The following is a 25,719-nucleotide window of genomic DNA, read 5'->3' on the forward strand; positions in this document are numbered from 1 at the left end:
GGGGTGGCCCAGACGCTGGCTCCAGGTGGCCTGCGGGAGACTTTGGGGCAGGGGTCTCATTTTTCTCCTTCCTCAGCCCCGGGCCTCAGCAGGGTGGGCAAGGGGATTCCAGGGGCGTGAGTGTGCAGGAGAGTCCGGGCCTCCCCGTGTGTCATTGGCAGCCTGGAGGTGACGGGGAGGCCACCCCCAGGCATGTTGTCAGCACAGATGGGCTCTGTGCTCGTGTGTCACTGTCCCGTGTGAGTGACTGTCCTGTGGCTGTATTGGAGGCTCCAGGTAGTGGAGCCATGCTTGTGGGGGCCTCCAGACTAGCTCGCAGCTGTGGAGGGCTCCTAGCTGGGTCCCCCTCCTCAGGCTGGTAGGCCCAAGCAGCTGGCCCCCGCTTCAGGAACCCCCAGCCCAGAGAACGCTGTGACAGCCATGGGATCACTTCTCCCTGTCCCCCGTTTTGGAGCGTTTTGGAGTCTAGGTCCTAGGGTTCCTGGCCAGGCCCTGGGGGCGATAAATAAGACCAAGGACACCGTGGGGGCTCCAGGAGGTGGTGAGAGGGTACAGCGACACCACCGAGACAGCAGCACCTTCACCAGGCCGCCAGACCGGCACCACCCACACCGGGGATCCTCCTATCTGCACTTCTCTGTGCCCTAAGAGATCTCAGCCTCTGGGACGGGGTGGGGGGGGGGGGGAAGGGTGGGCAGTCTCGGATGTAGGTAAGGCCCCTCAGCACCGTGCAGGGCCTCTGGGGGAGGTGTGAGCTTTGGAAACTTCCGGATGCCTCTGCCTGATGTGGGCCTGCGGGAACAACCTGTGTTGTCCCGGGCCTTGCCCTGGGGTGGAGTGGAGTGGGCCCTGTGACCAGGAGCCAGGGGTCTTTCCTGGAGGTCAGGCTCCCGCAAGGGTCCGTTCCTCTCCCAGGAAGGGGGTCCCCTCGCACTTGGTGTGTGCTCACACCCAAGAACCATCTAGAGCACGAGGATGCTCTGAAGAGGAAAGGAAGTAGGAAGTGGATGGGCTTAGTGTGTTTATTAGGTGGGACCTGTAGAGGCAGGCTGGGGCCATGGTCCCTTCCTGAGAGCAGTACCCCACCTCCAAAGTGCGTGACCTTCGGGGCCCCAATTCCAGGAGGACCACCCAGTCCCTCGGCAACCTGACGGCCTAGGTCTCCACGCCCCGAGACCACAGCCTTGCCCGCCCGAGCCGCGGAGCCCTGACCCGCCACTCACTCCACCTGCAGCCCCTCCAGCGTCGAGATGCTCCAGCTTCAAGTCCGCCACTCCCTGGGCCACCCCTGCCTGGTGGGGTGCCCACCTGGCCGTCTGGCCCCTGCAAGGCCCTCGCTTGTGGCCCCACAATCCCCTCTCCAGTCTCCGGCACTGCCTCCAGCCGGAGTCCCACCTGCTGGAGCGCACACCTCAACCCCAGCCCCTCAGTGACCCCTTCCAAGGGCTGGCTCAGCCTCTCCCTACAGCCCAGCCCTGACCCTGAGGGGCGGGGTGTCCTGTGTGGGTGTGACTGGGGGGGGGGGTGCAGAGGCTGCAAGAGTTTTGGGTGGGAGCAGGATGGAGACCTGGAAAAGCACACAGCCCTGGGAGGGGTGCCCACGATTGGGTGGGGTGGAGGTGGTCAGGCCAGATAAAGTGAGACACCAGATAAATGGACAGGGGGTAGGGCAGTAGGTCCTGAGGTCCCCCTCCTCTGGGCAGAGGGAGCGGAAGGACTGAGAAGGCCCCACACCAATCATGGTCATCCTCAAAACCGTCCCTACCCAGGGCAGCATGCTGGGGAAAACCGTGTGGTGTCAGTTAACTGGTCTGTGAGATGGGTAGGGTGGTCCTGCCCGCCCCAACACCCCCGGGGCTCCAGAGAGTCCCGCGCGGGATTCTCCTATCACTCTATAGCCAAGCTACGGAAACAGGCTCGGAAAGGTCATAGCGCGGCGGGTGGTGCCTGGCTGCACTCGGCAGGCCTGGCGCAGGTTAATCGCTCCATAAATGCCGTCTGAGGTCACCGTTAAGGGATGCAGGCGGCCAGGCAGTTGGGCAGCTGGCTGGGGCACCCCCACAACAGGCAGGTGACTCCGGCCTGTTTTCCTGGATCGTGGCCACTGACTCAGGCCCCCCTCCGCTCACGCTCCCCTACTCGGGCGCCCCCAGGCGGAAGCACCCGGCCTGGGGCGGCAGGAAAGGGGGCGGGGCGGGAGTCAGTTCGTGCACCCCGAAACCTCGTCTTGGGGACACTACTGGTCGGCTGAGCCGACTCCGACCCCAGGTTCTACAGTATTCATGGAGAGCCCCCACCCCCACCCCCCATAGACGCAGCGAGGCTTCAGGGGTGGGGAGCCAGGCCCCAAGGCGCCCCAGGGCCCTGGCCTGCAGGCAGGGGCGGGGGCCCGCCTGCGTCACTGGCCGCCCGGCCCTCCGCCCCCTGCCCGCCCAAACTCCACCCCGAGGGAAGGCGGTGCGGATAAAGGCTTGGGGGCCGCCCGCTCGGTCCCAGACCTGCCCCGCCACCGCGCTCTAGTCCCGGACGTGGGTAAGCTCAGGACGGTTGGGACCTCGGACTGGCGGCGCCTGGTGAGTGCGGGGTGGGACCTCACGGGACGAGTAGGAGGGTCCCCACTTCAGGCCTTTTATTAAAGGTGTCCCACTTTTCTTTGTTCTGTGGGCAGACAGGGTTCGGGGTGTCTCTAGCCCTGGCAAGCCCCTCGGGTCGTGGGATGGGAGGGGCTCGGCGCAAGCAGCACCGCCCAGGCAGGACCTCAGCCCCCGCCCCGCCTCCCGGGCACTCTTCCTACCCCGTGAGTGACCTTGAGCAAATTGCTGTTCGGCCTGAGTTTCTTCAGTTGTGTGGCCCCAGTCTCCTTCCTTAGAGGCTACAAGCCCCTAGCGAAGCTCCCCGCTCGCCGGCAGTGCCGTCGGCCTCTTCCCGGCCCCAGGGCAGCTTCAGCGCCCCCTCCCCAGGACTCCCGGCAGCGCTCCCGGGCGGGGCCGGCAGGGGGCGCGCCGGCGCTGCTGACTCACCGCAGCCCCAAGCGGCGCGCGCGGGCGCAGCCGGGGACGCCGCGTCACGTCACGGCTCGGGCGGGCGCGACTCGGGAAGCGGGCCCGGCCCGCGGGACAGGGGTGGGACGCGAGGTGGTACCGGCGCGGGAGGGGCCCTCCCGGCACTGGCCCACGTCATCAGGGTGCAGGCCCCGCCCGCAGCCCCACTCCTCGCCGGGACCTCACGCCCCACAGGTGGGGGACGCCCGCCGTCCGAACCTCCCGAGAGCCGCCCGGCCACGAAGCGTGGGGATCGCCTCCCGCTTCCGCTCGCGGCGGCTTCCCGGACAGACACGGGGGGGGGGGGGGTGTCCCCCGGCTTCCTGCCCCTCCCAGCGCAGGGACAGTGCCCGCCCCCACGCCGCGCGGCTCCGGGCTCGGACCCTGCGGGCCGTCCCCCTCCCCCGTCTCCCTCCGGCCGCCTGCCCTTTGTTGCGGGCCGTATGAATGGCCCCCGGCGCGGGCGGGTGGGGCGCGGGGGCGGGCCGGAGCGGCGCCAGTCCCGCCCCCGCCGCGCTCCCCTTGGCCGCCGGGCCGGGGGCGGAGCGAGGGGCGGGCCCGCGCGGCCACGTGGGGCAGCGCCGCGGCGGTTCCTATTGGCCCGCCCGTGCGGCCGACTGGGCGTTCGGCGCGCGACGATTGGCCGGCGCTGGGCCGGCGGAGTAAGTAGTGAATGGGAGGGGGCGGCAGCCCCGCCCCTTGGAACGTTGATACATTATAACTTTTTTTTCTTGTTACTTTCACCCCCAGATCTTCCAAGCGGCGGCGGCGGCGGCGGCGGCGGCGGCTGTTGCTAAGGGAGGGGACGCGCGGGGAAGCGCGGCCGGAGCGGCGGACGGCACCGAGCGCGGAAGCCCGAGCGGCACCCCCTTCTCCGGACCCTCCTCCGCGCCCACTGTCCTTGAAAGGAGCCGCGAGTGCAGTCCCCACCCCCGGAAGGCGCCCCGACGAGCCAACGCGACCCCGGAGCGCTGCTTGGATTTTGATTCCTGATTTCACCTTCCGCTCCTGGGACTTTCTCGAAGGGGACGCGCGCTGCCCCTAGGAACCCCGAGGACCCCGGTTCAGGGAGCCCCCCAGCACTGCCCGGAGGCGCGGCGAGGATTGGCGGCGCCCCGCGGACCCCATCCCTCCAGCGCGGGCCGGGGATGGAGCCGCAGCCCGGCGGCGCCCGGAGCTGCCGGCGCGGGGCCCCCGGCGGCGCCTGCGAGCTGGGCCCGTCGGCCGAGGCGGCTCCCATGAGCCTGGCCATCCACAGCACGACGGGCACCCGCTACGAGCTGTCGGTGCCCCCGGACGAAACGGTGGAGGGGCTGCGCAAGCGGCTGTCCCAGAGGCTCAAAGTGCCCAAGGAGCGCCTGGCACTGCTCCACAAAGACACGTAGGTACCGCGCGCCGCCCCCGGGCCCGCCGCCCCCTCGGGCCCCGGCCCCCGGGCGGGAACAAAGAGCGCGCCGCACGGGGAAGGAAGGGGGCGGCCAGACGGGGGGCGGGGGCGCGCCGCGCGCTCTCGGGCGCCCTCTGCTCGGCCTTGCCTGCCTCGGCCCCCTCCCCCGCCTGGGGTCGCTGCACAAAGGCGGCTGCGAGGGCGGCCCTCCCCCCTCCCGGGAAGGCAGCAGTCCCGGGTCAGTGTGGGGGTCCCGGCTGCGGGGGAGGGAAGCGCGGCCACCTCCCTCTCTGCCTGCGTTCCGGCTGGCTTCCGCATCTGCTCGGTGCCCCCCTCCACGTCTGGCTGTGTTCTTCCCCCACTTGCGTCTCTCTACCCCCCTTTGTTCTAACCACCGAGCACTCCCGCAGCCTCCCCCTCCCCCCTGGTATTTAAATCGCCTCCAGACCGGGGAGCACTCCCCCCGCGGGCCTCCAGGGACACGCACTGTCCATCCCCAGCGGAGGGGCCCCAGTGGGGGAGGGGCGGGTGGGGGAGGGTCTCCTTTGTCTGAGCGGCGGCGGCCTGCGCCAGGGAGAGGGAGGGAGGAGGGGGAGCCCGGCCCCGCAAAAAGACCCTAAAGGCTAAGCCCTGTGGCTCCCACAAAGAGGAGCCCCGGGTCGGTGTAGCTAAATTACTGGCTGGGGCCGACCCTGGGGTGAGGGGAGGGTGGCAAGGACGCACTGGCACCCGGATGATGAAAAAGTGCTTTGTTGAGGTGCAGAGGTGGTGCCCTAGTACAGAGTTGGGGCTTCTGGGAAGGAGATTTGAGCCACTTGCCTGGGGGCTCTCAGGGCCAGATGCCTGACAGACCCCCCTCCCCCCCCCCCCCCACCCCACCGGGAGGTTCAGGCCCCGGGTGTGGAAGGCCGGGAAGGGACAGGGGTGGGAAGGGCTCCCCTGCGTCCCCCAGGAGCACAGCCCTCCCCCCTCGGCCTCTGCTTCCGCGTCCCTGCCTTGTCTCCTGGCCTCACCCTCTTCCTTCCTCCCCCCAGCCGGCTCAGTTCGGGGAAGCTGCAGGAGTTCGGCGTGGGGGATGGCAGCAAGCTGACGCTGGTACCCACCGTGGAGGCGGGCCTCATGGTAAATGGCTGGGGCACAGTGCCCCGGAGGCTCTGGCACAGGCGGGCAGCCCCCTCCCCTGAGAGCTCGCTTCCCAGCACACGCCCTGCCAGGGCGGCCCTGCCGGCAAGCGGCTCCCCTGCCCCGGTGCCCGGGCCCTCTGACCCAAGCGCACGCTCAAAGCGGCTTCTCTGTTTGCAGTCGCAGGCCTCAAGGCCAGAGCAGTCTGTGATGCAGGCCCTGGAGAGCTTGACTGAGACACAGGTAAGACCCTCGCCGGTCCCTCCCAGCCCAGGGCGAGGGCCTGGGGCTGTCTGTGCTCCCTGGAGACCCATGGGGAGGGAGGGGGTGCGCCGCCCAGCTTTCCTGCCCGTGTAGCCTGGTCACCCAGCTTCCTCTTCCTCCTTCCTACCCACCCCCCCCCCCCAGCACTCACCACCTGACCTTGAGGGCCTTCTCTCCCACGGTGGCTGCCATGGGGGAGGGGGCTGGGTTTTCACAAGCCTGCCTGAGGGGGTAACCTTGGCCCATGCTCCCACACCAGGGCCTGGGTCCCCAGGCCCACACTGGGGAGCACCCCCTCCGCAGCCACTGCGGTTTCCCTGGGGTGACCTTTTTAAAATTTCTGCGGGGGGGGGGGGCCTGGAAGGGCCAGCCTGGTGACAGTCCTTCCGCCTTCTGTGACCCCATTGTAAGGGGTGCGGAGTCACTCCTCTCTCTCCTCCCTCTGGCCTTTGTTCTCTGCCCCAAAAGGGGGAGGGGGGCACCCAGCCCCAGGGCTGCAGCCTAGACAGGATGTTAGGAAAATATTTAGTAACTGGCCAGGAGGTGAAGCGGGAGGCAGGGGCTGGCCCACACCCGGGTTCCCGGTTTTGTTGCAGCCTTTTCTTTTTTTTTTTTTTTTTAACCTCCTCCTTTCCTCATTTTTCTGGCGGCGGGTCCCTCCTCCCCGGAGGGTGACACAGGCCTCAGCCATCCGCCTGCTGCTGCCCGCCCCAGCTAGGGGGTGGGCTGGGCTGGCCGCAGGAAACCTGCTCAGCGGCTTCCCTCCTCCTGCCCTGAGGCCCTCGCCCCCTCCCCGGCGTGTAGCATCCTGTCCTCAGCAGCTAGCTAGTGAGGAGGGGCCCTGGCGCTGGGTGGTCTGCCATGGGGGGGGGGGGCAGTGCAGAGCTGGGGTCTCGGGAGCCAGGTGGGAGCTGAGCTCCATTTCCTGAACTGAGCTCTGCTCATGGGGGGCCTGCGGTTGGCGGAGGTGGGGGGGCCAGGGGTGTCTTTGGTTCACATCCGCCCCAGGGTGCCTGCGTCAGGAGTGGGGGGGGCCACTGGGCGGAGTGACTGAGCTCCCAGGGCTGTTTCCCCGCCTGGCACAGAGTCATGCCCTCCTGTTCGCCCTCCCCAGGGAGGAAGTTGCAGGGCGGAGGGGTGGGGGGGACTCCCCAGCTGCCCTTGGGAAGCCACCCCAGGCCCTTCCTGCAAGGGGAGTCTCTGGGGCTGGCTGGGGGGGGGGGATGCCATGAAGACCAGGCTTCAGGGTGGGGGCTGCAAACTGCCCACCTCCCTCTCCTCCTCCCCACGGCCCCCAAGGTTACGCCAGCCGCTGCCAGCAGAGAGCTGGGAGGCGGTGGTTCTGAGTCATCCTGGCCTATGTCACTTCTCAGAAACCTCCACCCCCCCCCCCCCCCCCCACCATCCTGGCCCCTGGGGAAAGCTCGGCGCTGGCCAGGCTCCAGAGGTGGAGCCCAGTGCAGCCTGGGCTCAGACGCACCCCCCCACGCACACCGCCAGATTTTGAGGGTTTGTGCTGGGGCTGTGTTGAGCTCTCAGGGGACCCAGGCCTCAGAGACCCATCAGGGCCCCCTCCCGCAGCAGCTAAACCTCCCCTTCAGCCTCAGCCCCACCCAGGACAGATAAATATTTATCTTGAGAAAGCAAAGGTTAGGACGAAGAATTTGTCCAGGAATTCCCGCCCACTTGCTGCCTGGGTGGCTTAACTGGGAGGGGGTCTGAGATTGGCCCCCCTCCCATATTCACAGGCAGAGGATTGGGGGCTGGGAGGGTGGGGTTATTTGAGGACAGCGACCGCTGACTGGGCCTTGCCCCCTCTGGCCTCGGTTTCCCCTTGAAAGAACCAAACTGGCCAGGGAGGGCCAGGCCCCCCCATCTGACCCGCCTCTGTCCCCCACAGCCCCCAGTGGCGCCCGGGCCAGGCCGGGCTGGCGGAGGCGTCTTCCGGAAATACCGATTCATTTTATTTAAGCATCCGTGGCACCGACAGGGACCCCAGAGCCCAGAGAGGGGCGGCGAGAGGCCCCAGGTCACGCAGCGCGGGGGGCCGGGGCCGGGCCGGGCTGGGGGCGCAGCAGGCCGGGGCCCTGGCGCTGACGAGTCACTCTCTACAGGTCAGTGACTTCTTGTCCGGCCGCTCGCCACTGACCCTGGCGCTGCGCGTGGGTGACCACATGATGTTCGTCCAGCTGCAGCTGGCCGCCCAGCATACCCCGCTGCAACACCGCCACGTGCTGGCGGCCGCCGCCGCCGCCGCCGCCGCCGCCCGGGGGGGCCCCAGCGTGACCGCCCCTGTGTCCTCTCCCTGCCGGCCAGTGTCCAGCGCCGCCCGAGTGCCCCCGGTGTCCAGCAGCCCTGCCCCTGCGTCCCCCTCACCCGTCACAGCCGGCTCTTTCCGATCCCACTCAGCTGCCACCTGCCCCGAGGTGAGTCCTGCCCGGAAGGCTTCTCCTCGGGGCCCAGAAGGTGGCTGTCCGCGGTCCCAGAGGTGTTCTCTGTACGGAGGGCCATCCCCGGACCCTGGCCCCCGAGGGCTGTCCTTGCACCCCGCAGCTTACCATGCCTCCCTCCTCCTGACCAGCAGATGGACTGCTCGCCCCCGGCCAGTGCTGGCAGCCTCGCGTCCACCCCCGGCGGGAGCCCCGCGTCCACCCCCGGCGGGAGCCCCGCCTCCCGCTCCCGCAAACCCGGCGCTGTCATCGAGAGCTTCGTGAACCACGCCCCGGGGGTGTTCTCAGGGACCTTCTCTGGTAGGTGTCATGGCGCGTCCCCACCCCAGAGGCCGCGGGTCTGCGGGTCTGGGCCCTCACCCCGGGGTCCCGCCATGTACGAACGAGGGGCCCCCTGCCCTTCTGAGGCCGCGTGTCAGTCACTCGGACTCACCAGCAACCCCCCTGCCTCCCGCAGGCACGCTGCACCCCAACTGCCAGGATAGTAGCGGGCGGCCGCGGCGTGACATCGGCACCATCCTGCAGATCCTCAACGACCTTCTGAGTGCCACGCGGCACTACCAGGGCATGCCCCCGTCGCTGACCCAGCTCCGCTGCCATGCCCAGTGCGCGCCCGCCTCGCCCGCCCCGGACCTCACCCCCAAAACTACCTCCTGTGAGAAGCTGGCGGCTGCAGCCCCCGCCTCCCTGAGCCAGGCCCGCACGTGCAAGCCTCTGGGTAAGTGACCGGCTGGCCCCGCCCGCCCTTGGGCTGTTCAAGGCCCCTCTGTGGGCTGCTCAGAGCAGCTGACCCACCGGGGAGCTGGGGGAGGAGGGGGGGCACCAGCTGCTGTTCACCCTCTCTGCACGAGCCTGGAGAGAAGGGAGCATGTGTGTTGGGGGCACAAAGTGTCCTTGTCCTCTCCTGGGGGGGTACTTCCTCCCTGCTCGCGCCTCCCCCCCCCCCCCGCACCTTGTCCAGATGGCAGGTGGAGCCTCTGAATGGCCGAGTCTGATGGAGGGGAGGGCGCTGGAGCTGCTCTGGGGGTAGCCTGTGTCCCTCAGAGACCCAGTCATCCCCAATGAATCCTGAGACCCGTGGAACAGTGGCACTGTTCTCTGCCGGGCAGACCCCCAGCCCCCAGGTCACAAAGGGGAAACCAAGGCACCAGCCTCAGGGCTGGAGGTCCACCTAACTCGGGCACTAGTGTTGCTCCGCGTCTGCCTTGGACCCGGCCTTGCCAGCGCCCGGCTCGCGTTTAACACAGGCAGCGGACGGCTCGAGTCCACTTGGGGGGGCCCCGGGGTCCGCCAGAGCCGCAAAGACCCCCCTCGGCCGGCTCCCTCTCTCGGTGCATTGTGAAAGGAGTCCGGGCTGTGTCTCCTGGTGGGGGCGGGGGCGGGGGCGCTCAGGAGTCACAGTCCCTGCCTCCTTCCAGGGGACCGGCTGCGGCAGACGGAGAACCGGGCCACCCGCTGCAAGGTGGAGCGCCTACAGCTGCTGCTTCAGCAGAAGCGGCTCCGCAGGAAGGCGCGACGCGACGCCCGCGGCCCCTACCACTGGCCGCCCAGCCGCAAGGCCGGCCGCAGCGACACCAGCGGGGGAGGCGGTGGCGGCGGCCCCAGCGAGGCCTCCGGCTTGGGCCTCGACTTTGAGGACTCCGTTTGGAAGCCGGAAGTCAATCCTGACATTAAGTCAGAGTTCGTGGTGGCCTAGGACCCGCGTCCCTCGCCCGACCACCCTGGGCCGAGAGTTCCCCCCCCCCCCCCCCAGCGAGGCCTGCACGCGGGAGGGCAGGCGGTCAGGGCAGGAGGCCCCCCCCCCCCCCTCCCCGGCCAGCTTCCTTCTGATTTTTTGTTTTTCGTGTTTTTTTTTTTTTTTTCTTTTAAGTTCCATTCTTAACCGTGGTTTTCCGAACTCTCCATGGACTGGGTTCCTGCCGCCTCGGTTCAGCTCACACTTCCCCGCCTCTTCCTCCCGCCGCCGGCTCGAGCCTCGGCCGAGCTGGGCCCCTCCCCGCCCACTTCCCAAGCTCCAGATATGTAGCAGTCACTCCAGATGGTTGAGAGTGGGGACGAGGAAGCCGCCCCCGTCCCTTCAGGTTTAAGTCAAAAATGTAGATGCTTCATGATGCACTTTACAGACGGGCAGGGCCCGGGAGGGAAGGCCTGCCGTGCACACCGGCCTCCAGGGCGGCCAGCAGGCCCCACAGCGACCAGAGAGCCCTGCGCCCGCGGGGCCGTTTCTCCACATCTGTGCTTTTTTTCTCTTGGTCTCTTTTTCCAGGAAAAAAAAAAAAAAAAAAAAAAAAAAGCGCTTCAGCAGGCTGGCCAAAGCCAGCCTTGGGGTTCAGGTGGGGGTGTGGGGCCCTTTCCTAGTAGGAAAGGAGAGAGAGGGAGGGGAACAGACCAGATGCCAGCCTTCGAGTCCACGCACTGTGCCCTTTCCTCCTGCCCCGCCCCCCTTTTGTTCTGAGCTTGGGGTATTTATAGACTATTAATTTTCTGAGCCAATAGTGGTTGGGAGTCTCTTGAAAACTCGGGAGAGAAATGGTTGGGGGGACAGGGGAAATAATACCCCCAGCCCTCCTTCCTGGCCCAACCTGAGGGATCTGGGCCTGTGGGCTGTGTCTGGAGGCCCTCTGGCAGCCAGGAGGGGAGGGGGTGCTGAGCTGTGAAGCCCCCAGTAGGGGTGACGCTGTGTAGCATTAACCCCCTTGGGGGGGGGTTCGCTGCTGGTCTTAATTGGACCCTCCCCACTCTCATCCCCAGATTCCCCCTGGGGCAGAGGGGCAAACCCCCTACTGGGGCCATTTCAATGGGGGTGGAGTTTTTGTTCATTCACTTATTTTTACTGATAATGGAGATGATTGGGCCCTGCCCCCCTTACTCCCCCAGTCTTGTCCTTGCCCCACCTCTCTGTCCTCCAGACACCCCCACTCCCTGTCCCTCCCTTCATCCTATCTTAGGTGAACCCCCCATTATGTGTTTAAAGTTAATGGTTTCAGATGTGAACATCATGTGTTAACTGTAGCTCTGTAAACTTTTTTGTGGGGGGGTGGGTGGGGAGGGGTCAGAGGGTAGGGGTCAAGGATTTGTTTTTTGTTTGTTTTTATTTTCCAAAAAAAAAAAAAAAAGGAGAAAAAAGGAGTGGGTTTGTTTTTCAAGAACTGTCTTGGATACCTATTTAAATGTGTTCTGTTTTGGTTTTTTTTGTTTTGTTTTTTTAAACGATTTTTAAATAACACCTGTGCCTCCGCGGGTCTGAGGGTGGAGGTCCAGGCAGGAACCAGCCCGCCCCCCTCTGCCCTCACCAGGGCTCCCTCAAGAAAGCATTACCCACCCTCGGGGGGGTCGGGCTGGGGGGGGGGGTCCCGGCACCTTGCGTGAGTTTCCTGTATGAAAAAATTGGGAAGAAAGCCGCATACAAACACCGTGATTTCAAGTAATAAACAGAAAATGAAACCTGAGTGACTGTGCTGCCCTTTTGCAGGGGTCAGGGGAGCGGTCTTGGCCATCACAGAGGGGGCTCCCTGGTCTGATGGGTGGTCTCTATCGGAGAAAGGGCTTGGGATGATCTGGAGACCCGGTAGGATGTTTGGTTCTCCCACCACCTCAGGCCGTGGGAGCTGGAAGGGGGGGCGGGGATCCCACAGTAGTTCCCGGGTTCCCTCCGGGCCTGGAGGTGAGGGTGGGCAGGAAGTTGCCCCAGCGGTGGAGGGAGGGGCCAGCCACTTCCCAGTACCCAAGGCCGGAAGTCCTACAGGGTGTGGGCACAGGGCTGCCTGCCCACAGTGTGTCCCGGGTGGGGCCTCGGTTCCCGGCCCTGGGAAGTGGACTGGGGACTAACCCCTGGAACCGTCTCCAGGATACCTGACCCACACACCGGGCCTCGGTTTCCCCAGCCACAGACAGGAAAACTGTTCCCACTGCCGGGCCAAGCAGGAGGTACTGCCTGCGTGGGCCCCCTGACGTGAGCCCTCTCCCTCCCTCAAGGCTAATGGAGCCCCTTCCTACCTGCCAGGCCTCCAGAAGCTCTCTGGCAGAAATCAGTGATTCCCCAGGGCCCAGGGTTTGCGCTCAAGGCCTCTGGCCTGGCCTTGCCCCAGCCTGGGGTGAACTCTCACCCTTCTGTGGCCTCACCCTGGCCTCGCATTCCAGCGCTCCCCAGCCCTGACGGTCATGCCTCAAGCCTCCAGGCCTTTGTCCGGGGCCGTGCCCAGTGCAGGAACACCCCTCTGCTGGCCGCCCTTGCGTTGCCAGGGGACTTCCTCAACTGGCATCCCCCCAAGGGCCTGGCCAGGGGCAACTCCTCTCTGGGGTCCTGCTTCCATCCATGTTGGGGCTGGGCAGACAGGACAATAATAGCATCATTTTACATGTATTTCCCCAGTTAACAAGCACTGCCACCTAACAGAACTAATTATACTCCCATTTAATAGATGAGAAAACCCCAAGCCCAGAGAGAAACATCACTTGCCCTAAGAATTGGGGGTGTTTGTTATATTGGTGACCACCCACTCCTGGGCAGATTTCTGATAGCCCAAGGCCTTGGCCTCAGCGCCCCAGCTCCAAGGACCCCAGGAGCAAGGGAAACCCCAGGACTGTCCCAGGAGCGTCCTGGAAGTATCCGGGAGGCCCTTCTGCCCCTCCCCCAGCCCAGTCTCTCCCTCTCTCTCTCTCTCTCTCTCTCTCTCTCTCTCTCTCTCTCACACCCACACACACACTCTCTCTCTCTCTCTCTCTCACACACACACACACACACGCATGCACACACACAATCAGGCAGGAAGGTACCATGTACGTTGCAGGCTGACCCTTCCAGACCTCCAAGTCAAGGGCACAAGCTCCCGCAGGTAAGGAGGGCCACAGGTTGGAGGTGTGGGTGAGACAGCTCAGGTGGAAACTTCCGCCCACGCAGCCGCCCCTGGGGGTCAGGGCTGAGAGCTGTAAGCAGGTGACTCCACAGGGCTGGGTAGGGGCTGTGGAGGGAGGTGTCACTTGGGCCACCCTCTGAATCACACGCTGAATCGCAGGCTGTGTCTGCACGCTGCAGGGCGGGGGGCACTTGCCCTGCTGCCCGGGAACCCACCCCTCAGGGCGCTTCCTGGCGCCCAGCCCGGAAGTCCAAGGGTCACGGCCCTGCCCTGGGGTCCCAGGAGGACAACACCCCGGTGGGGGCTGCGGGCCACCGGCCTCTTCCCCCTACTCGGCCGCGCATCGCGCACACCTACCCAGGGGGAAGTGCCCGGCCGAAGGGAGATGCGGTCAGAGGGGCTGCTGGCCAGGCCAGGTGAAGGAAAGGTAAACTGAGGCCCTGCGCGGGCAGACGCTGCGGAGACCTCAGGGGGCGGAGTCTACCCCGCACCGCCCCCTCCTCCCATTGAGGAAAAAGCTGAATGGGAGGGGGTGGCCCCCGGAAACCCGCAGAAATGGAATCGCGGTTTCCACGGCAACGCGCCGCGAAACGGGCCTGACGTCACGAAGGGGGGGGAGGGCGCCCCGCTCGCCCCCGTGCGCGCGTCCGCAGGCCCGGGCCCCGCCCACCGCGGGGGCCGCCTCACTGGCGGCCGCGTCGTTCGCTCCTGCGCACGCACCAATGACAGCGCGGCGCTCACGCCGGGAGGTGGGACTGCGCCTGGGCGGCTGAGTGCGCAAGCGCAGCGCGGAGGCGTGCGGCCTCCTCCCTGTGGTCGCGCGTCTGCAAATTTGGGGGCGGGAGGCGCGCCGAGGGTCTGACGGCTCGGCCGCGCCGGGACGGAAGAGGGGGCGTCCCGGAGGGCGCCGCACGTGGAGCCCCGCACCGGCGCGTTCGCTCGCACCCCTCCTTCCACGTCCAAGCATTGTCTGCCGTCCCCTCCTCCTCGATTCGGTGACGCGACCTCCGGATTGGGGCAGCCCTGCAGCCCCCGGGCTGGGGGACGCAGGAGGGCCGGCGGGAGGAGAGCGCTTGGCCTGAGGCTTTACCAAAGGAATAGTAGGAGTTTGCCAGCGTTGGGAGGGGGAAGGGGTGCCCCTAGGTGGGAGGCACAACGTGTGCAACGAGGGGCCTGGAGGAGCGCGAGCAGGTGTACTTGGGGGGGTGGGGGGAGCTGCGAAGTTAGTTGGGGGAGAGAAGACAAAAGGTGGGAGGAAAAGGCAGAGGCGAGGACCTGAAAGGGGTGACTCCCCGAGTCTGTCTCTTGGGGAGGAGAGGGCCCCCTCCCCAGGGAGGGGAGCAGGTGGGCGGAGCAGAGGCCAGAACATCCAGGGGGTGGCTGGATGGCTGGGCGTTCGGCCTGGGTTTACAGGAGAGGCCTGAGGAGGGACAGATGGGGCATTGTCTGCAGCCGGCCTCCGCTTCACGGGGCGCTGGCTGGCAGGGGGCTGCAGGGAGCTAGGCGTTCGGAGGAAGGGAGCAAGTTTCGCTGCGACCAGGAGTCCTCTCAGAGAAGGCAGCGGCCAGTGGGAACAGCAGCGGGCTCTGCCCGCTGGGGAGGATGCACGCCGAAACCTTCGGTCCGAGGCCAGCCCCAGGCTGCGCGGGCCCAGCACCGAGTCGGGGGTCGGTCGGCCGGGCCCTGTGCCGTGGCGTGGCCGCCAAGGGGTGGAGCCGGGACTGGAGGCCTGGGTCCAGGTGGGCGATGCTGCTGGGGGATGAGACGGCTGTGGGCAAGCGGAAGCAGGTCACCGGGGTCACTGCAGTCCGCTTGGGGCCGGAGCGCCCTGGGGGCGGCCAAATGGGGAATTGGGGCCGGCTTCACGGTTCTGAAATGCCAAAGGCCGGGGTCAGGGTCTGGCTTGGGGTCGGGCCGGGCCTCTGGGGAGATGGGAGTGAGCGGTGCCCGGTCGGAGCCGACTTCTGCACCCCCAGCACCAGGCAGGTGCCCGGGGCACAGCCACCCCCACCAGGCCCCGCGGGACCCGCCCACCTCTCCGGGGCGCCTTGGGAATGGGAGTTACCAAGCCACAGCCAAGGGCGCTGGGGCCCAACCCAGGAGTCTTGACTCCAGCCCCACCCACAGCTGCCCAGCCCCGGGAGGGCAGGGGACGGGCGGCCGCCCGTGTGACCTGGGACAGGTGAGCAGCCCAGCCCTGGCGTGGGGGCGGGGCCCTGTCACTTGGGGCCCTGCCCGCGACTGCCCTCCCGCTGGCTCTCCATCCCGGGCTGGCTGCCTCTGTTTCTCCCCCTGTGTCTGCGCCCCTCCGTCTCCTTCTCTGCATCTGCCTCTCCTGCGTCTGCCTGGTTCTATTTTTCCTTTTCTCTGTTTCTCTTCCCCGTTGCCTCCCTCAGTATCTCGGCCGGTCTGTTTTGCTATCTCGGTCTCCGTCCCACCGACTCCTCCCCCACTTCCGCCCCCTCTCTGGGGCCCCCTCCCTCACCCCCGGCACACATTCCAGCCTCCACCCCCGTCTGGCTGCCCCTCCCTGGGGCCAGCTGCCGCTGCGTTGGGTGCCCAGGACGGAGGGAGTGGGCTCAGGCTGGGTCAGAGGTCAGCGTGCAGGCTGGGGCCGTAGAGGGCACCCCCTAACTCCTCCGGAATGTGGGCGGGGCCGCCCGCCCTCCCCGTTCCCCTCGAGGGGAGGCGATCACCCGCTGGCTGGAGGAGGGGGGGCTCTAGACAGCTGGCTACGACCTTGCCGCACCCGCCCCACCCCCACCCCCACCCCCTCAACACTGCCCCCGGGCCTCCCGGAGAATCTGCACAACCCCCTGCTCCCACACAGGGCCCCTGGCAGCCACCGGACCGACCAGCCCGCCTTCTCGCCCACGCTCGGAGAAGCGCACCCCTCAACAGCTAAGGGGTAGATCCTGACCCCACCTGAACGCCAGGCTCCCAGCTGGGCTCTGCCGGATACAGACCCCCCCCCCCCCGCCACACACACACACACACACACACACACACACACACGGACCCCAGCCTACACTTCGATGGCAGCACAACCTCAGTCAACAGTGTGATTTTCAAAACAACGGCACCCCCACTCTCACCCTGGACCAAGACCTCCCTTTAGAAAACCGCAAAATTGAAAGTCACACCGGGCAGGGGCAGGAACTCAGGTCCTCAGAGACTGCGCACCCTCCCCGAAACACAAGCTTGTGGTTCCAGCCACCCACACTGCCCACACACCCTCCCTGGCTGTAGGCCCCCCAGAGGAGCAGACCTGCCAATCCGGATTGGGGATAGGTGGGGGGGGGGGGGTTGCATTCACTCACTCGGCACTGAGGAAGGGGGTGTGAGGATCACAGACCATTTTCTGTGTGTCCTGCCGTACAAGAAAGACCAGAGAACCCCAAGCGTCTCACTCCCCCACACTGGCTCCAGGAAGCCCTGCTGCAACACCCACTTCTCGGATGAGGCAGCTGAGGCCCAGAGAGGCACCTGGCCAGCGCTGGCGTTCTAGAGGCAGAGTCGGGGGACGTCAACACTAGTACTGGGGACACAGAGCTGGAAGGGGTACAGGTGTGCTGCCACAGGACGGGGCACTCTGCATTTATGGCACTCCAGGGTTGCCATGGAGACGCCACAAGCCCCAGGCAGGAGTCCCTCTGCTCCCTGCCCCCCCACCTTGTGCCTGCAGGGAGCCTGTGTGGGGCCAAGGTCAGGAGAGTGGATGGGACACGTGGGGGTCAGCTCCTCCCACCTGGGGGTGCCCCTGCTCCGGCATTTCACAGGTACCTGACATGGGTTCTACACACGTGCCTGATGGGTGCCCGTCCCTGTGCATCTGCCACCACACCCGTGCCGAGTTTCCCAGGTAGAAAGGAAGGGGTCGGCGCCCGGATCTCTGGGGCATCGTGAGTGCGGGAAGAACAAACGTGTGTAACCCAAGGGGCAGGACGGGCCTCCCACCGGCCTCCTGCCCTTCCACGGGTGGGCCGCGGGGCCCACCCCACAGTCCCCCACATACTCCTGCACTTGGTGCGGCCTGTGGTCACCAACACCAGCCGTGCACCGCCTGGCCCTTTGCGTTCCTGGGATGCGAGCGCGACCAGGGTGTGAGAATGGCGGCCTCCACATGCCTGGGCCTTGAGTCACAGGGTCTGCTCCCTGGTGGGTGGGTACCCCCGTCCCCAGCGCCAGACACCCTCCTCCACTGTGGACACCCCTCTCCAGGAACAGGAGGAAACTGAGGCCAGGAGGCAGTCCCCTCCGGTTCCCCAAGGGACCGAACAGCTGCTGCCTCCAGGAGCTGATGTCTGCCGCAGGAGACCCTGGCCACTGATGACACTTGGTGCGCACTTGTGCCCACCCTGCGGGCATGCGTCACGCCATCAGTCACCGGCACAGATGCTCTGTGAGCCCTGGCTCGCCCAGGTCCCGCACACCAGACCTGTCTGTGACTGAGCCCACACCCATGCCCCTTATGCACATGCTTGAGGTCCGCTTGGCTCACACGCAAGGGGTCCCTCGTGTTCCTGCACACGGAGTACCATGCAGGCGGGTTCCCATGTGCGCGCACACACGTGTGCGTTCCCTGCACACACTTCCATACCCGCACGCGCACACAGCCCCACTTTCGCGTCCACACAAGCGCAGTCCCCAGCCATTACCCATGACTCCGCAGCTCACGGGCACACATGGGCACCACACCTGGCAACGCGCACACTCATCCAGTCTCCGCTTCCCCCTCCCTGGCTCTGGGCCCTGCGGATTTGGGCCGGGCGGGCCGGCTGGAGTCAGCCGGGACGGTCCCACTTGTGCGCCCCCGCCAGGAGGCCTCCAGGTGCACGGTCCCGGCCCCCGCCTGGCCGGCCGGGAGGGGGCGATAATTACGCGGCCTGAGGGTCCCCCCCACACACGCGCCTTTCATCCCGGCCACGCCCGTCCGGGACCCAGACGCTCATTACCGCCTCCCGCCCGGTCATTAACCAGGGTCGGGGGAGGACCCGGCGTCCAGCGGCCGGGCCCGGCGGGAAGGCGGAGGGGGCGCCGCGGGAGCGAGGTGACCCCGCCTCGTCTCCAGGGCGACGCCCGCGGGTGGGGCTCTCAGCGCCGGAGGTGTTGGACCTCTGGCGGGGGGGGGGGGGGGGGGGCGGGAGTGGTCTCGGAGGCAGGCACGGCGGCCGCCCGGGGAGAGGCGATTTGTAAAAGCGCCGACGGGGGCCTCACGGCCTAATCCCAGTCCCGCCGGGCAGGCGGCGAGCACTGCGCGTCCGGGCCGCGAATAGCAGCCTCTCCCGTGCCCCGGGCTATTTTGAGCCGCATCCTCCCAGCCCCGCCACCACCGCCACCCCATCCCCGGCGCACTGGCGGAGGCGCGGGGGCAGGCCCGTGGGCGGGACGAAGGCTCCCCCCCCTTCCCCCAACGCTGGAGTCCGCGGCGGGACCCGGAACCCCCGGCTGGGGCGACAGCGAGGCCGCAGCGCCCCCTCGCGTCCGCGGGGAGAGCGTGGCGCAGCGGTCACAGCAGCGATGAGGTCTTCCCTACCTCTTGGGAGCCCCCCGCCCCCACCACGGCTACGCAGATGCAGGAAACCACAGAAACACAGGTACGGAGACAGGCCACACACCTGAGACGCAAGCTCACAGTTTGCACACAATGCCCAGAGCAGGCGCACCTGGCGACAGGTGTCCCCAGGTATGGGTCCATTCTGTGATGGGAACCCAGGACAGTCGTGGGCAGACGTGGAGACTGGTAACCCGGCAACGGACTGGTAGTAAACACTTAATAATAGCGTGCTGGCGGAATGAATGAATGAATGAATGAATGAATGAATGAACGAACGAACAGAGCACTTCACAGAACCAGGAGAAGGCCGAGTCACTACCACAGAACAGTGGGTGTGGGGGGCCTGGGGGCAGAGGATGATTCCAGGCCACCTTGGCCTGGACTGGAGCAAGGAGCCGCTGACCTGACTTGCTAGGGGAGCGCCTCAGAAAGGCGGTGGGGCAGAGTTCCTGGGCTGGGCATACCTGCCCCCAGCTCCCCACCCCCCTCCACGGGCGGCGGAAGGCAGAGGGAGCTGAGAGCTGATGTCTTTTTTTGCTCCTTTTAATAACCACCCTGCGTGAGAGGCTGACGCAGCAGGCTGTGTCTGACGGGGGGTCTACGGGAGGGCTGTGGCATGGGGCGGGGCTGGGCGGTGCAGAGGGGGTGGCGATGACTCACGAGCTGCTCTGGGAGAGTGGGTTCCTGAGCTGAGGAGGGGTCCCAGCAACCTTGTCATGGGAGACCGTGTCCTTGCCTGTGTCCCTTCCTTTCTCAGCTGGACCCACCTTAGGGTGGGAGCAAGTCTGAGGCCTGGAGTGGGGCTGGAACTTCTCTGGGGTGGGCAAGAAAGTGTGTGTGTGTGGGGGGGGGTCCTCTGTTCCCAAATCCCCCCAACTCTTCTGCATAGGGTCCACCCTCTGGAAACATTCTAGAACAGAACTTGGGCAGTCAGAGTTCTTCACCAGTTTGTTCCACCCCATGGAGGGGTCCAGGACCCCAGGAGACAACATAAGCCAAACCAGGGCAGGCAGCAAATGGCAGTCACAAGGCAGTTCCCATAAAATGGACTTGGGACTCCCCAGGAGCAATCTGGGGGTGAGGGTCTCTGCAAAGCTGGTTCGCCTTGTAGCAGAGATCTTGGAACCCCCGGACAGAGACAGGAAAAAGCCACAGAGGAGCAGAGCATTGCTCGCCGCCCCCCCCCCCCGCCCCCACCAGGGGTAGCAGAACTAAGCCCTGGCAGGAGGCTGCAGCACATACTGGAGGGCTGAGACGAATGTCGGGGTGCAGTGCTGGCCACAGTGGTGGGGTTGGGTCCCAGGTTGGGGTCAGCCTGCAGTCCGGAGCTGGAATGCACAAGTGTCTGTCAAGGTGAGTGTAGGGGTGCGGGCGCCACGCCAAGCAGAAAAGTCAGGGTTGGGGTGGAAGTTAGGTGTGGGTGCTGGTGGAGGTCTGTAGGCAAACTAGGCTGGGTGAAGTTGGGGTGCCCCAAAGTAGGGAAGTAAGAGGAATTAGGATCTTGGGGAATATTGGGGTCCATGAGGTGGGACTGTCTCAGTCTCGGGGGTTTGGGTAGGCCTTGGGGCCGACCAAGTGAAGCGGTGTATTCATTCAGGAGCATGGGATCCTGGGAGTACCAGGGTATGGGTTGTGTGGGCAAGTGTATCAGAATGATGTCAGGGTTCAGATGTCCTGACAGCTGGGGCTGCGGTGGGTATGGGGACCTGGCTAAGGCTGACACGTCAGCGCTGGCTGGAGCACAGCAGGGGATCCCCAGGAGGTTTGGACCCTTGGCCTCCAGAGGCCCTTTTGTTCCCGGCCTCTGGCCAGGAGGTGGGGATGGGGGCGGGCAAGCAGAAGTGGGTCAGCCCCGCCCCCTCGCGCGCCGGCCCCGCCCCCCGCTCTCGGGCGAGGGACGGCGGCCGGGGCGCGTTCCCACCAATTACTCCGCCCGGCATCCGCGCGCCCGGGAGGGGGCGGAGCCAGGAGAGGCCCGGCCCCCATCTCATGAATATGAGGTGCGGCTGCGGCCCCCGAGCCCTCGGATTGGCTGGCGCGGTGCAGGGGGCGGGGTCCCCCGGCGGCGTACTTAAGGCCGGTCGCTCGGCGCCCCCCCCTCACTCGGGCGTTAGGAGGCTTGGCTCGGTGTGCTGCGCCTTGTTCCCGCCTGCGTCAGGGACCTTCCCGGCTCAGTGGTGAGGGCCCTGGCGGCACCGGCTCCGCGAGCCCGGGGCGGCGAGCGGCCTGCGGCCGGCCGGAGGAGGCGGGGCGGCGGCGTCACGCCCCTGGGCGGGGGCGTCGCCGGGGCGGGCCCGGGGTGGAGTCCGCCCCGCCGGCGGCGATGGGCAGCGGGACACCGGGCCAAGCTGCGGCCGGAGGGCGTCTTTCCCTCGGGCCAGGCCCTCCGCGAGCGGGACGCCACCGCAAAATGGCGGTCGCGGGCGCACAGCAGCGCCCAGCGAAATGGCGGGAGTGCTGGGTGCCCGGATGAAGTGGCGCAGGGCGTGCGCGGGGCGCATGCGCGCGGCAGTGGGCGGGGCCACGTTGCGTGGCCAGGGCCGCCGCTCCCGGTTTCCCGCTGGAGGAGCGTGAGCGGAGCACAGTTCCGCGTCTCTCTCTGGCCTGTGTCTCCGGAGCCCTTGGGCGGGGGTTCCCCCAGCCCGTCGAGTCGGTCCAAGCTGGCCTCGGCCCCACACGTCAGGCTCCACGTCGGAGCCTCTGCCCGCGCTCAGTGCCCAGTCCCCCACCCCTCTCGGGTGCCCTACAGTGGACCAAGCACTCTGCCCCTCCCCACCCGGCGCTCAGGGTGGGAGTCAGTCTGACCCCTCGTACAAAGCGGAAATCCCGAGGTGCGCCCGGCCGGTGCCGGCGGAGCCCGACGCCTGCCTTCAGTGTCCAGCCTTAAGCGTCCCCTGAGGCCGGCAGCCGGGTGAAACCGTGGAGCCCCGCGGTCTGCGGGCGGAGCTGGGCTGCGCACGGAGGAGGGGCCGGGGGTCCAGGAACGAAGGGCGCGCTGGGGATTCAGAAGTCGTAGGGGTGGGTTTGAGGGGGCGCCCTCCAGGGCTTACCCCGCAAGCCCCTGTGGCGTGTGCACGGAGGAGGGGGGAGCGGCGAGGCCCCGGAGGGTCTCGTGAGGAATTCAGCAGCGTTTGCCGCAGGCCGCCATGGCATCAGACGAAGGCAAGCTTTTCGTCGGAGGGCTGAGTTTCGACACCAACGAGCAGTCGCTGGAGCAGGTCTTCTCAAAGTACGGACAGATCGCGGAAGGTGCGGCTGGTGCTGCCGGCGGCGGAGCGGGGCTGCTTGCGGGGAGGGCTGGGCGCAGACTCCACGTCTCTCCTGTGCAGTGGTGGTCGTGAAAGACCGGGAGACCCAGCGGTCGCGAGGCTTCGGGTTTGTCACGTTTGAGAACATCGACGACGCCAAGGACGCCATGATGGCCATGAACGGGAAGGTGAGGGCGGCCGCTCGGGGTCGCGGAAGGTGCAGAACCCCTTGCTTGCTCCCAGGGAACCCCGCCGCCTCCGAGGATGGGGGAGCACCGACTAACCTGCGCAGGTCTCCGGTTTCCAGTCTGTGGACGGGCGGCAGATCCGAGTCGACCAGGCCGGCAAGTCGTCCGACAACCGATCCCGAGGCTATCGAGGTGGCTCTGCCGGCGGCCGGGGCTTCTTCCGAGGGGGCCGAGGCCGGGGCCGTGGGTTCTCCAGAGGTAAGTGCTATGCTCGGGGCCTGGGGCCCCTGGGAACACGGTGGGGACACTGCCGGCGGGCGCTGACGCTCTCTTCCTGTCCCTGTCTGCAGGAGGAGGGGATCGAGGCTACGGAGGGAGCCGGTTTGAGTCCAGGAGTGGGGGCTACGGAGGCTCCAGAGACTACTACAGCAGGTGAGGGCGTGCGGGTGCCAGTGCCTGAGGCCGGGCCACTCTGCTGCTGTCGCGGGCCTGAGTAGCCTCAAGCGTCTTCCTTGCAGCCGGAGTCAAGGTGGCGGCTATGGCGACCGGAGCTCAGGCGGGTCCTACAGAGACAGCTACGACAGTTACGGTAAGTCCCGCTCCGAGGGCACCTCGCCGCCGGGGCCTGCACTGGGAGCTCAGTAAGCCTTGGCGCCCTCTGCGAGCGACACTCAGACTCTGTCACCGTGCTCGCCTCTAAGGGGCGATACTGCCCTCTCGGTCTCTGTGCCAGCAGCCATTTGTACCACAAAACACAAAGGCAGAACCAGAGTGACCAAGACGGAAAGGCAGAGTGAGGGCCCCTCCCCCCTGCGCAGGCAGCAGAAGTGCATGTGCGCCCTGCCTGCCGCCCCGCCCTCAGCTGGTGGGGGGGGGGGGTTTCTCCTGAGGCTGCGGGGCCGCGCCCTCCAGGTCTGGACCCGGGAGCGGATGCTGCGTCTTGTCGCGTGCTTCAGTGCCTTTACATGTCCCTGCTTCTTGTTCTCAGCTACACACAACGAGTAAAAATCCTTCCTGCTCAAGATCGTCCTTCCAATGGCTGTATATTTAAAGATTTTGGGAGCTTCGCTGAATCGTTCATGTGTAGTGAACACACCTCCTTGTACCCCACTTTTGTAGTCCTATCCGTTTTGGTCTTGTCAAACACAGCCTGACTGCTTCTGACCCCCAGATGGCTTCGTTCCTAGACTGCTCTTCTTAAGGAAGCGTTGTCAGTTTTTAAGGGTTTTAAAAATGTTCTGAAAAGCACTTCAGATTTTTTTTTTTTCTTTTTACCCTGAGCCATAAGTTTTTTAGGAAATCTTTGGGGGTTGTGTGGGTTTTGGTTTTGGTTGTGTTGCCTTTTTTTGTTTCTCTTTTTAGTGGGGTCGGCCCGTGAGGTCGGGTGCCCCGGTTCACTTCTCTTTAAGATCGAATGGACTCTGAATCCGCTTTTTGCCGGAAGCTCAGCAAAAGCTGTGGCTTTTTTCCAGCCTTGTGTACTGTTTCTGCGTGTAGCGTGGTGGGACCCATGCCGGGGCTGTGGCAGAGGTACCCCGGCCGCCCCGGGCCTGGCCTGTTCGGCCCTTCCGTGCTGTGTGTGACGCACAGCAAGAGTGGCAGATGTCTCTTCGAGAGGTTCTTGAAAATGTTTATTTATATTGTCTTTTTTTACCGGAAGACGTATGCATAACCCATTGATGTTGTATCTGAAGCGGTTAAGGAATTCTTGTACCCAGTTTTCTTTGGCTTCACGAAGCCGATTAAAAGACCGTCTGAAACGAACCTTGCTCTGACAATTTCCCTTTCATTGCACAACACACTCCCTGCTCTCGGGTTCGAGGCGGTCAGAACTGAGCGGAAAGGGCAGTTCGAGAAGTAGGTCTGCCGGTCCCGCCTGAGGCTCTCAGAAAGCTAGACAGGGAAGGCAGAATAGACAGACGCTGGCCGGGCCCCTCCTGACAGCCGACCGCCATCCGCCCCGGTGAGGTGAGAAGGTGGGCGACAGGGTGGGCAGCATAGCGGGGGACGGTGGACGCCCGGGCACGTGACACTGACCCGGACCGCCTTAGCTGAGGAGCAGGCCAGACAGCGGACGGCAGGCAGCGTCCCTGGGCGACCACGGACCGACCGGCTCGTTAGCTAGCTCTGCTGTCGCTTCACGAGTTCTGAGCTCTCACCGCTAGCCTATGGAAGCTGCAGCCCCTCGGAGGACAGAAGTGTTGTGCGCCCAACAGAACCCTCTGAGACGCAAGCTGCTCCCTTGGCTAGCTCATATGTGGAAATAGCCCTGTAATTCGAGGTAACTCCTTTTGCTCGTGTCCGCATCCCTCCTCTTGTCGAGAGCTCATTTGAGAGTAAAGTTCTGTACCTGGGGAATGTTCCTTTGGCTGTTTATCCTTTTCCATTTTTTTTACTTTTTTTTTTTTTTTTAATTTTAATTTTTTTAATCAAGCTCGAACCAGAGTCAGATCTGGGCCGTTAGCCCTTCCCCGCCTGCAGCCCGGCGAGCGGCCTGGGCGGTCACGCCACAGGAGTAGGTTTGATCCGTAAGCAGGATTGGAGACCACCGAACGCCCTGCCTTTTGGGATTTTTGTTCATCAGTTGACAGTCTTTTCCAGACCTCCGTCCCTCAGGCTCCCAACTAGCTTTCTCTGATGTCTGTTGCTGCCATGAGTTTTTCCCAGAGCCCACACGGTCCTCTAAGCTCCATCCCAATTGGGCAGCTGGCTCTGCTCAAGGGTGGGACGTGGCCTGGCCCATCCGCAAGGCGCAGGCCCACCCTGGGCACGCCAGCCTGTGACGGGGCCTCTGCCGGGACGGCCCGATGACTAGTTTGAGACCCTCCTAGGAGCTGTGGATGGTTTCAGGGGAGGTGGGGAGGGGCAGATGTGACCTGTGGCCAGGACACTGGGCGTAACGCTTCTTTGCTTTGGCAGGTTGAAGGGAAGCCAGCGTGACTTGGAGGTGTGGCCAGACAGCAGCGATGACCGGGACTCACTGTCCCAGAAGGGGCTTTACCTGGAAGCAAGAGCCAGAGGCACAGCCACCGGTCTTCGTACCGTGTCCCCTGTAAGTGGTTCTTGGGGTGGGTGATGTGAGGCTCTCTGGCCCTGCCGCTTGACCCCGCGGGTGGGTTCTCCTTTCCTGGTCTGCCCTCCTGTAACCCCAGTGGGGGCCGGGGGTGGGCAGCATTCTGCGGGGCTCTCCTGCAGCCAGCTCTTTTCTCCCGTTTGTTCCAGCAGGCGCGTCACTGGGGAGGCTGAGGTGCAGCAACTCGAATTGCTCTCGGAGGACAGGTGTGTGGCGGCTGGCACCGCACCGCAGCCAGGACGCCCCCCTCAACAGGAGCAGGACACGGAAGTCGGATTTGAATAAAGGGCTGGTGTGTCCACACAAATCTGAGTCTGGCTTGGGACGCGGCCAGGGAGCTTGGGTGGGAAAGGGGTTCGGGGGAGTCTGCTGGAGAAAAGCCTCTTTGCCCTTGTTCAGGGCACAAGCCGGCCCCAAGCCGGGAAGACCACCCGGTTCTTTGTTGTCCCCTTGGGCAGTTCTCTCAGGTTCTGAGGGGCACAGGCTCCCTCATCGGAGGCAGGCACCTCTCTCCCAGGGTCTTGGCGCAGTGG

The 25,719-nt window shown here is 65.7% G+C and overlaps 2 protein-coding genes across 8 annotated transcripts; both read left to right on the plus strand.

Annotated features, from left to right (window-relative positions):
- Nucleotides 1-2,430: 2,430 nt before the first annotated feature.
- On the plus strand, nt 2,431-11,713 carry MIDN (midnolin). 4 transcript variants are annotated; one of them, XM_023242807.2, is made up of 9 exons: nt 2,431-2,573; nt 3,792-4,422; nt 5,463-5,550; nt 5,731-5,793; nt 7,715-7,843; nt 7,929-8,240; nt 8,399-8,564; nt 8,722-8,982; nt 9,683-11,713. In XM_023242807.2, the coding sequence occupies exons 2-9, from the start codon at nt 4,190-4,192 to the stop codon at nt 9,958-9,960; spliced, it is 1,530 nt and encodes a 509-aa protein (XP_023098575.1). In that variant the 5' UTR covers nt 2,431-2,573; nt 3,792-4,189; the 3' UTR covers nt 9,961-11,713. The 4 variants fall into 4 exon arrangements, with proteins under 4 accessions (XP_023098575.1, XP_044898651.1, XP_023098572.1 ...); XM_023242804.2 differs by having other exon boundaries at nt 2,432-2,573; nt 8,396-8,564; XM_045042716.1 differs by lacking the exon at nt 7,715-7,843.
- Nucleotides 11,714-18,320: 6,607 nt separating this feature from the next.
- Nucleotides 18,321-25,478, plus strand: CIRBP (cold inducible RNA binding protein). Of its 4 annotated transcripts, XR_002737695.2 has the most exons (8): nt 18,321-18,717; nt 21,818-21,926; nt 22,007-22,113; nt 22,218-22,371; nt 22,464-22,545; nt 22,632-22,702; nt 25,033-25,165; nt 25,339-25,478. XR_002737695.2 is itself a non-coding variant. In XM_019815319.3 (7 exons), the coding sequence occupies exons 1-7, from the start codon at nt 18,694-18,696 to the stop codon at nt 23,116-23,118; spliced, it is 564 nt and encodes a 187-aa protein (XP_019670878.2). In that variant the 5' UTR covers nt 18,329-18,693; the 3' UTR covers nt 23,119-23,877. The 4 variants fall into 4 exon arrangements, 3 of the variants coding, with proteins under 3 accessions (XP_019670878.2, XP_006928229.4, XP_023098618.1); XM_019815319.3 differs by lacking the exons at nt 25,033-25,165; nt 25,339-25,478 and adding an exon at nt 23,102-23,877 and having other exon boundaries at nt 18,329-18,717; XM_006928167.5 differs by lacking the exons at nt 25,033-25,165; nt 25,339-25,478 and having other exon boundaries at nt 18,332-18,717; nt 22,233-22,371; nt 22,632-23,877.
- Nucleotides 25,479-25,719: the final 241 nt, after the last annotated feature.

Source organism: Felis catus, chromosome A2 (genome assembly GCF_018350175.1).
Source record: "Felis catus isolate Fca126 chromosome A2, F.catus_Fca126_mat1.0, whole genome shotgun sequence".
Lineage (NCBI taxonomy): Eukaryota > Metazoa > Chordata > Mammalia > Carnivora > Felidae > Felis > Felis catus.